Source organism: Citrus clementina, unplaced genomic scaffold, assembly GCF_000493195.1.
Source record: "Citrus clementina cultivar Clemenules unplaced genomic scaffold, Citrus_clementina_v1.0 scaffold_7, whole genome shotgun sequence".
NCBI classification, from domain to species: domain Eukaryota; kingdom Viridiplantae; phylum Streptophyta; class Magnoliopsida; order Sapindales; family Rutaceae; genus Citrus; species Citrus x clementina.
In genome coordinates, this window is record NW_006262075.1 from 1,793,998 (window position 1) to 1,803,739 (window position 9,742).

General features: G+C 37.7%; 3 protein-coding genes across 4 annotated transcripts; 1 reads left to right on the forward strand and 2 right to left on the reverse strand.

Annotated features, from left to right (window-relative positions):
* The first annotated feature begins 783 nt into the window (after positions 1-783).
* On the forward strand, positions 784-3,262 carry LOC18037548 (lipid phosphate phosphatase epsilon 2, chloroplastic). The gene is made up of 4 exons (XM_006425568.2): positions 784-1,222; positions 1,706-1,931; positions 2,534-2,607; positions 2,835-3,262. The coding sequence occupies exons 1-4, from the start codon at positions 926-928 to the stop codon at positions 3,057-3,059; spliced, it is 822 nt and encodes a 273-aa protein (XP_006425631.1). The 5' UTR covers positions 784-925; the 3' UTR covers positions 3,060-3,262.
* On the reverse strand, positions 3,060-6,372 carry LOC18037559 (putative pentatricopeptide repeat-containing protein At3g47840). Of its 2 annotated transcripts, none has more exons than XM_006425569.2 (2): positions 3,860-6,372; positions 3,060-3,750 (listed from the first exon to the last, which is right to left on the reverse strand). In XM_006425569.2, exon 1 carries the CDS (start codon positions 6,321-6,323, stop codon positions 4,179-4,181), a length of 2,145 nt encoding a protein of 714 aa, XP_006425632.2. In that variant the 5' UTR covers positions 6,324-6,372; the 3' UTR covers positions 3,060-3,750; positions 3,860-4,178. The 2 variants fall into 2 exon arrangements, with proteins under 2 accessions (XP_006425632.2, XP_024036334.1); XM_024180566.1 differs by having other exon boundaries at positions 3,851-6,372.
* A 301-nt stretch (positions 6,373-6,673) lies between these two features.
* On the reverse strand, positions 6,674-9,437 carry LOC18037560 (mannan endo-1,4-beta-mannosidase 7). The gene is made up of 5 exons (XM_024180057.1): positions 8,923-9,437; positions 8,633-8,827; positions 8,186-8,308; positions 7,549-7,751; positions 6,674-7,434 (listed from the first exon to the last, which is right to left on the reverse strand). Exons 1-5 carry the CDS (start codon positions 9,253-9,255, stop codon positions 6,978-6,980), a joined length of 1,311 nt encoding a protein of 436 aa, XP_024035825.1. The 5' UTR covers positions 9,256-9,437; the 3' UTR covers positions 6,674-6,977.
* Between the last annotated feature and the right edge of the window lie 305 nt (positions 9,438-9,742).

Here is a 9,742-nt window from a genome sequence, read left to right on the forward strand (position 1 = left end):
AAAGTATGAAATATAGATCATGATATATTAAGAAAAGCAAAAATAAAAATTCAAAAGAGAGTGAAATTAAGTATTTAGTTTGTAGAATAACAGAGGAGAGAGAGAATATACAATTGTAAAAGAGAGAGAAACAGATTAGTAAAGAGTATTTTTCAGATTTTTAAATTTTTGATAATAGATTTACTTTTTTAAAATGAAAGTAAAGGAAAATTTATCAAGTTTAAATAGCTTAACTCTTCACGGTTTTTACAAATTTAAATAGCGATGCACAGTAGTTCAAGTTTTTATGAACTAAAATTCTCCCTTAATTAAACATGATTGAGTGAAGTCAATTTATAGTCTTTTTCTCTTACGAAATATGAGTAAAATATACATTGTTCAAATACTTATGTGAATTATTTGTCTAAACAAGTAATTTATAAAATTTAATATAAAATTGTAGTGTCATTTATTCATCTTATTATAAATATCAGTAATTATCTACTGAAATAGAAGCTGTTAGCTGTCATAAATACCTTACGTAACATCAGTTTTTTTTAAAAAAAAGACTTAGAAGAACACGTATGCGTTGGTGAAACACAAGTTCAGCCGTTTATGCATGATCGTTCCACGTGGACGATCAGACTCTTTACTTCTCCAGAGCGAATCGGAACCATAAAATTAGGGATCAAATTGAAGATTCCCCATTTGGATTAATCCGAATCAATTATTTCTTTATTTTAACAATCTCTTAAAAAAAAAAACAAATAAAAGAGGCAGCCAGCCAGCCGCACATTATTATTATTATTATTATTATTATTTTCACAATTCGAAGTTTCACGCAAACGCATCGACTGAAACAAATGCAAAACAATTAAGACAGTACAAATGGCTGGCGGGGTAAATCTGTTTCCGTGTTCTATGTTCGTGCAACTGCTGAACCAAAATGTCAACAACAGCCAACATTCTGCACCAACCCACATTAAAATTTTTTGACAGAGGATCCTTAAAGCCTACGTTTACGAAAAAAAGCTCGCTGGATCGAATTTCTATTAAAAGCTCCGTTTTTGGTGCTGGGTTTGTTAGTAGAAACATGACTGAATTGATAAAAACGTCAGCGTTTAGGAATGGTAGCAGTAGTAGTAATATTGAGGAAGATGTTAACGTGTTTGAACAAGAAGCTCTTGTTGATGGGTCATCAAAGTTAGTTGCCTCTGGGCTGGAGTCCACTATTAATCGTCTGGTGTGTATATCTTTTACTCTTTAACTTGTAAATCTTTTTTCTTTTCTTTTTTTTATAAAAATTTATTTTCTATTTGGTGCTATGCGTATAGTTTCTTTGATTGTGTAATTTCAGTCGTGGCTTCTTGTTTATATTGAATTACATCAGCGTAATGATCAATTGAGTGATTTTTCCAAGAAAGCTGTAGCTTGGCTTACTGTGCTTTTAGGGACATGTTTTTACTTTTTAGGAAGCGCTATTCGTGATTATTCAGAAAGCACACCAAGTGTTTTCTGATCTTGAAAGAAAAGCACTTGTCTTTTCTCAACTTCAATTGAACACCGCAGGTGGACATTAATTGCTTTTAACTATTTAAAAGCACTTTTAAATGTGCCTGAGAAACGGAGGACGCTATGCTTGGAAAGTAAAAATGATTCAAGATTGATAAGGCTGTTTAATCTTGTGTTGTCATAAGGTTAATTGTTTATTTGCTGTTGGTGACAGAGCAAGTGGCTGGTATCTGGATTATTTAGTGTTATCATTATCTGGAGGCATGATTCAGAAGCTTTGTGGGCTACCATGGGATCTGTTATTAATTCTGCACTAGCTATGGTTCTCAAACGGATTCTAAACCAAGAGAGACCTGTTCCCACTTTGAAATCTGATCCTGGAATGCCGTCTTCTCATGCACAATCCATTTTCTTCATTGGCGGCTTTATTATTCTGTCAAGTAATTCCTTTCTTCCTTTTATACCATTAAAAGGAGCCGGGGTTGGTTGTTAATTTATTTTGGTATTCTTGAATTCTTAGTCTGAGGAATGCATATTTCAAGATAACTTGTACATTATGCAGCCTTACCGGCGCATTATACTGAGTTTATGCTTCCTACTAGTCAAATTGCGATGAATGGTTTAGAAAGCAGAGAAGCACTAGTAAGAAGAAAAATAATTTGAACCTTTCAGAAGTGTTTGCTTCATTATCTGCATTAGCAGTTTTTAAATCTTCAAATTTCAAAATTCTAATAATCAGCAGAATGACTGTTACATAGATTGATTTCATTTTTTCAACGTATGGTTGTGCATTTCTTTTAGTCTTTTCCAATTGATTGTTATAACTGCAGAGTGCATTCCTGTGCAAGAAAAATTCAATCCAAACATTTTTCATGTGAATCTGCCATTATTTCGTTCTCTTGATTTTCCAGGATCTACTTTGGGGAAGGGCATGGTTCATTTATATTTTGATTGTTGGTCTTAGTGCTAGTGGTTTGTATGTTATCAAAGCTTTGGCTTTATGTAGACATTTTAGTAAACTATTGTTTACCTGGTGTTGCAGTTGTGGAATGGCTGGGGATAAATGAAGCCTCATTGATGATTAGTGGATTTACCTTGGCAATAGGTTCATATCTGGTAAGTATGAATAATGTATGATAATGTCACTCCTTAAATGCAGCATAGAATCTACAAAAGTTCCATAGCAAAGATGCATTAGCAATACTGAAATTAATCATTGCTAAATACTGCACTTTTTAATACAACTGTTCTCTCTGAGGTCTTTAAATGATAAATTCTCTGAGCAGAGAAGTAACTGAATTGAATAGGTTGCTTATCTCTATCATATTTTCTGGGATTTGCAGTCATGGTTACGGGTATCACAACAACTGCATACATTCAGCCAAGTGGTAGTTGGTGCTGCCGTGGGGTCAACTTTTTCCCTTTTATGGTTCTTTTCATGGAAGTCTATCGTGCTTGAAGCATTTAATTCCAATCTGTCAATACAGATAATCGTTGCTTTGGCGGCGGCTGCATTTTGTGTAGGTTTTGTTTTGTATGTGATTAAACATTGGCTTAAGGATGAATAATGAACTTTGTAAAGCTGATTAATAACGGTCGTAAGTAGCAAACAAATTCATTTCTGAACTCAGTTGGCATTACTAAATGGAGTGACACCATGTGTATCTGCTTGTGTACACAACGTCCCCCGTCACTCCCGTCAAGGAAGGGTTCAGACATCCTTTTAAACAAGATGGCAAAAGAAAATGAAATGATTAGAAACTTTGCAATAGACTGCTGTTATTTTTGCTTCTGTGATCTCGTTTCTTCGGACTCGATCCAGACGATTGAGTTAAAATATGCTGGATCATTAAATCTAATCTACATGCCGATAAAGGAAAATGAGAAATTTTACATGGGTGTGGCGGGAGGAAGACAAAATAGAGCAAACAAATTGCATGGTTCGCTCGTCCAAAAGCAAAGTGTTCTCAGATGCCAAAAAAATAGGTGCAACCAGGTCAATTTTGTTTCAACAGCCCAATCAACTCCTAGTTGTTCCATCCCAAATTTATTACCAGAGACTGATGTTCACAAAGCCTCGAGATCTTCACGGTTCTTTTTGTAAGACTCTGTGCTGTCACCTGCTATTGTCCCTCAACAGCTTCCTATATCTTCTTGGCTGACGAAGAAACCAAAACACAAATTGGTTGCAGCATCACTCTAATCTCACAAACTCTGGATTCCTCAGCCCGATAAAGTATTCTGAAAGTTGGCAGATCCCTGGATTTAAAAGGGCAAAAACCATTATGATTGCACTTTAAGAAGTGCACAAATGTGCATAATCGACAACAGTGCCCATAAATTCTTACAAGACAACAACCTTGATTACCTGACAATCAGTCTGACGCATTTTGGGGCAGCCCCTACGCTGATGCAGATTTCATCTCGCTTGACTTTATAGGCTTTCAACATGGATGCCCTCAGAACCTCATTCTTTGATTGTGCTTGCTCATATTCCTGAACAGATTCACATTGCTGTCCACATTGCGATAGAATTTTGTTTATCAGAATCAGCTTCTTGCCACTGTTGAATTGACAAGTACTGGCTGGCAGTTGTGCTTGTATAAGCAGCTCTCAAGTCAGCAACTAAGTAAATGGATCATAGCCTCGACATGCAATGACAATTAAAGTATGGATCTGCCCTTCTGTTAATCTTCAGCATCGTGTACAAGAGAATCCAAGTCATCAATATCAGATTCCCTTGAAGCTAGTAAGTCTAGCATACGATATATATCTTCACCCTGTGAGTGTCGCCGATCACTAGAAACAAATGCAGAAACCTGATCCTTTACCTTAATCCTAGACCATCCAGGCTCCTTAATTACTCCCTTTGATCTCATCATCTTCCTAACTTCCGCTGCTTCCCTCCATCTTCCTTTGGCAGCATAAATGTTAGCAAGGGTAATGTGAGTCCCTGCACAGGATGGATGTAATTCAAGAATCTTCTCTGCAGTGTGTCTCCCACAATTAACATCACCTTGGACCATACATGCTCGAAGCAAAGTTGACCAAACAACATCATCCTTTTGATGAGGCATATTTTCTATCATGTTCTCAGCATCACTAAGTCGTCCAGCTCGGCAAAGGAGATCAATCATGCAACCATAATGTTCCTTAGAAGGAACAAAACCATACTTATCACTCATCAAATTGAAGTAGTGGAAACCAAGATCAACAAGTCCAGCATGGCTACAGGCAGTAAGAACACCCATGAAGGTAACTGAGTCTGGTCTCAAACCAACCATGGGAACCTTCTCAAACAAATGAATGGCTTCTTGGCTGTAACCATGTTCAGCATATCCATTAATCATGGCTGTCCACGAGACAATATCATCACTTTCTGTTTCATAGAAGATTTGTGAAGCCTCTTTTATACTACCACATTTTGAGTACATATTGATTAGAGCACTTTTTATCATAGCTGTTCGCTCCAACCCAATAGACATTACATGAGCATGGATCTGCTTCCCTTGCTCAAGAATTGCCATATTTCCACAGACACTCAGCACACTAGCAAAAGCAAACTCATTAGGTCGAGGTCCTTCCCTTCTCATCAATGATAGATACTCAAAAGCTTCTTCTCCATAACCTCCTTGAGAATACCCTCCAATTATAGTGCTCCATGAAATAATATCTCTCCTGATCATCCCATGAAACACTATTGAAGTTGAAGTTAACTGTCCACATTTCGAATACATGGCCATAATGGAATTGGCCACAGACAAAGAATCCACAAGGCCTAACCGTAAAACATGGGCGTGTAACTGCTCACCCCATTGGATTCTTGCAAGGTTGGCGGAAGCAGAGATAATTGCTGCAAAAGTATACTCATTGGGCTTTACATCTGATTCCTGCATTCTTACAAATGCATCAAAGGCATTTTCCTCTTCACCCATCTGGACATAAGATGTTATTATTGTGGTCCATGAAATCACATCCCGAGTGCTCATTCTTTCAAACAAACGCAAACTATAGTCCAGCTTCCCACATTTGCTATACATGGTGGCTAAAGAGTTAGCCACAAAGGAGACCACATCAAAACCTCTCTTTAGCATGATAGTATGAATCTCCCTCCCAAAATTTAAAGCACCTGAATCAGCAGATGCCTTTAATACAATAGCAAAAGTGTATGAATCACCCTGCTCCTTTGATCTCCACATTTCGGAGAAGTAAATCAACCCCTCCTTGTTATAACCAGCACGAACAAGCCCCGTAATAATAGCAGTCCAGGACACAACATTTCTCAACGGCATTTCATCAAAAACTCTACAGCCCAACTCAATTTTCCCAAGTTTCGTGTACATATCCAAAAGGGCACTACCCACAAAAACTGAGTTCACAAAACCAGTTTTGACGGTATATCCATGTAATGATTCCCCGTAATTAACATTTACACTGAGCGCACAAGCCTTGAGGGCAAGGCTGAGAATAAAGGGGTCCATGTTCATTTGAGGCTCAACCCACACCCTTGAAAACAATGCCAAAGCTTCAATGGAGTCCATGGCCTTGACGTAGCCAGATATCAGCGTGGTCCACGATATCTCGTCTCGCTGAGTCATTGTATCGAACATCTTGCGAGCATCATGTAGGTAGCCGGATTTGACTAGGTGCTTTAGCTGAGAATTGACCTCTGGTGTCCTTACATAAACAGGTAATTGGGTTCCTTGAAAGAGTAGGAGAGGACGCCGTTCAGTGCAAGCGATGGCCGAGCTTGCAAATAATCTCCCGACACGAAGCCTACTCGACTGAAGAAGCATGTTTGCTTTTGAGATGCTGCAGCCATGCATCAGCATGGCAATTTGCACCTCAAAGTCGATTCGGAATACGTTTTGAAAAGTTCATTAATTCAGAATTTACAAACAAATCTGAAGCCCAATACTACGTGCCCATAAGCACAGTGATACTGCCGAAGAGTGGACCACACGCAAATGGGCCAAACCCATTAATGTGGCATGAATCAATCAAAATTCAGTAAGAACCAGTGCTCATTTCCCTAGTCTCACTCCTAAACTCTCATTGTTCTCAAAATTTTTGAGTCGAGTGTTGATGCAGTATCTGTGCCATTATCAAGTAACTGAAAACTAAACTCAGAAGAGAAACTGTGTTTAAAAGTACACTTTAGTGTCTCTCTCCATGAAATTAATTAAATTGTAAACTTATTTTCCCGTTAGGTACACTTCATTTCTTTAAACTTTAAAAATAATATGGTTCATGAAGTTTTTGAAATTCTTCCAACATTTATCATGGCACCAAAGCGCAAAAGTATAAAGATTAACATGTACTTAAAGAAAAAGTCTTAGCTACTCTCCTGGATGACCAACGTTCATCACTAAGAGAGAAACAACTTCCCAAAACCTGATTACCTGACCACCGACTATCCGTTTAAGTTGATAGCAACACGCGCTGATACAACCCGGGTCTCATTTCGTTCAAGCAAATACATATTTTCAGTTTCCTATGTGCCTTCCCCTGTTTCCACCCTGCCTCTGACGTCTCCTCATGCCCCTGGACCTCTTCCACCTCTCAACATTTCTCATTCTTGCGAAAATCTTACGAATTTGGTACAACTTGTGAGCCTGTTGAGTAATAACATTTGCAGTCGAGGGGATTTGGCTCAAAACTATCTCATAACCATCTCGAAAAGCGTCCATTCCTTCAGTCAGAAGTTGCCAAAACAGGCCTCCAGCTGCTGCACCTCCTCTTTTAGCCGAAGAATAAATCTTGTAGTACACGGTATTAAACATTACATCTCTCTGGTAGGTGCTATAACCAGGATCTTTCCGCGATTTCCCGAATTCTGCTAGGAGTATTGGCTTCCGAAGAATGTGCTGAGCATCTTGGATGTGTGTGTCGAGCCAGTTGTTCAAGAAAGAAAGTTGATATCGATCATTTGAGCTTGATAACCTGCTCACGCAGTAAGAATTAATAAAAATAAATTTCAGCAAATTCATTTCATATTGTTTGCTTTATGACATCAAGTAATGTAATTTAATTGTTTCCATTAAATAAGAAATATACCATTGATCAGGGTAGGAATGAACTGTTGCAAAATCAATGCCCGGAATCAGGTTATTGGCAATGAAGTCTGTTCCAATATCAAGATTAGGATTGACTCTCTTTCTTTGAGGTGTTGATTGTCCATAAAATCCTTCTAAACCAGCTTCCAGCAGGTGATTTCTGTCTATGGACTTCACATATGAAGCCATTTCCGTTATCCAGGCCTGTCGTACAAAGATACAAACAACAATGAGCACGAGTTAATCACGAATCCTGTTTAAGACAGAAGTCAAACTTCACCAAATCACAATGCAGTTAGAACTGGACTGGTTCTTGAAAAGGTAAAAAGAGTTTTCAACAAAAGCATTCATTGATGGGGTCTAGCCCTCATGGAGGTGGGGATAAATTGTCAGTGGGCAGAGCTGTGTGAATCCTTGAGGACTAATAAGTGACGATCTTAGTATTTAAGGTGGACCAACAAATTGAAACCAAAATTAAATGCAAATCAACTTTTAAAGCATTGGATTGAAAAAAATATCATGCTAAAAAGGAGTAGACTATTAATGAATAAAGAATTGAAGCTTAGTAGGAAATGTTAGACTGAAAATATAAACAAAGAAAGAAATACCAGAAGAAAAGGGAAAGAAGATCAATCAACCTGAATGGTCCTTCCAGAGGGATCTGATGTGCATCTCGGCTCATTCATAAGCTCCCATGCCATAATTGTCGGGTCATCTTTGTAGTGAATTCCAGTAAAGGTATTATATCTGTTAAGAACAGTCTGCAAAAAGCATAGACAAAATAGTAGTGGTCATCATACATCTCATATCTCACAAAAGAAGAGCCTCAAGAAATTTTCACATTATCATGGTCAATTGAAATTCTTCAGTAACACCATTACCAACCACAAACTGAAATTCCAAGCAGAATAATGAACTTTTTAACAGTATATCAAAAGTTAAAATTTCACATTATCATCAATTTTGTTGACTTTCTCATTTTTCTTAATCCACTAAAATAAGTACTCCTAAAAATATTGTTCCATACAAAGCCAGGGTTAATTAGACTACCAAGAGAAAAAATATCAAATATTTAAATAACTGACCTTGATAAGGTTCTTGTAGTAGCCCTTAACAACAGGGTTTCTGAAGAAATCATCATCAGATGTGAGGAATTGGCCTTGACTTCTAGCCCAGTTCACATACTGCTTCTTCCCTCCAAAACTATCATAGTTATTGGCCAAGCTCAATATGAGCTTGATCCCATACTTTCTAGCCTCAGCTATCACAAAATCCAATCCCTTTGGAAAAGAATTTAAATAAATAGATAAATATTCAACATCATCAGAATATTGGAAGGAATAAAGAAACAAGAACAGGGTGAGAGAACTAAGACCTTAAACATTTGCTCATTGTAGGAGCCAGGGGAACGCTGTAAGGGTCTGTAACCACCATCACTGAAAGCCCAAGTTCTGGCAACAGTGAGGCCATGGCTTGCAGCTTCATGAAAAGCAGTTGATACTTTGGATCTCTGAGATGGGTCAGAAGCTACATACATCAACCAATATGCATTAAATCCATTTGCAAAGTAAAGATTACCATTCAACAGAAAATGCGATCCTCTTGTTCTTATAAATCCATCTCCTGCTTCAACATGTAGGACGTTGAAAGATTGCCGGTGGATGAAAAAGGCTAAGAAGATTGCGAAAGCTAAATGCAAGCGCCTCATCCTCTTTCACTCTCTCTGTGTCTGAGTGGATAAGGAGCAGTGGAGCTGAGGCTATATTTTTTATTAGTGAACTCGTGAAGTTTTTCCTCCTAGAACTGCCAAAATAATGTAGTATCTGAATTAGATAATTTGACAGAAACTGCCCCTGCAACCTTGGGACCGTTCTTTCAATTCCCACTTTATTGCAGTATCAAAGGTAAATAGGTTTATCTACAACAAAAAAGATTATTTAAAGTCACATGGGAATGTCCAGTGTCATCATCAGTCGCGTTGATATGATATAACGCATGGGAAACAAGTCGGGGGATCTATCACAGCCAAGAGAACAAAAAACGTCGAGAAAATAAAATGAAATTTTGGGATATGATAATTACCATCCTCATTGAAAATGATGGGAACAGTTGATTTAGATTTAGGCTTCCCTCGGTCAACGATCAAAATAATAATTCAAAATGATGGGAGTTCTCGTAAATTCAGAGTTTACCAT

Coding starts and splice junctions, on each gene's coding strand:
- LOC18037548 (XM_006425568.2), top strand. CDS start 926: ATGTCAACAACAGCCAACATTCTGCACCAACCCACATTAAAATTTTTT. Junction 1,223..1,705: donor AGTCCACTATTAATCGTCTG/GTGTGTATATCT, acceptor TGTTGGTGACAG/AGCAAGTGGCTGGTATCTGG. Junction 2,608..2,834: donor TGGCAATAGGTTCATATCTG/GTAAGTATGAAT, acceptor TGGGATTTGCAG/TCATGGTTACGGGTATCACA.
- LOC18037559 (XM_006425569.2), bottom strand. CDS start 6,323: ATGCTGATGCATGGCTGCAGCATCTCAAAAGCAAACATGCTTCTTCAG.
- LOC18037560 (XM_024180057.1), bottom strand. CDS start 9,255: ATGAGGCGCTTGCATTTAGCTTTCGCAATCTTCTTAGCCTTTTTCATC. Junction 7,752..8,185: donor CCTCTGGAAGGACCATTCAG/GTTGATTGATCT, acceptor TTTGTACGACAG/GCCTGGATAACGGAAATGGC. Junction 7,435..7,548: donor CATTCCTACCCTGATCAATG/GTATATTTCTTA, acceptor CTGCGTGAGCAG/GTTATCAAGCTCAAATGATC.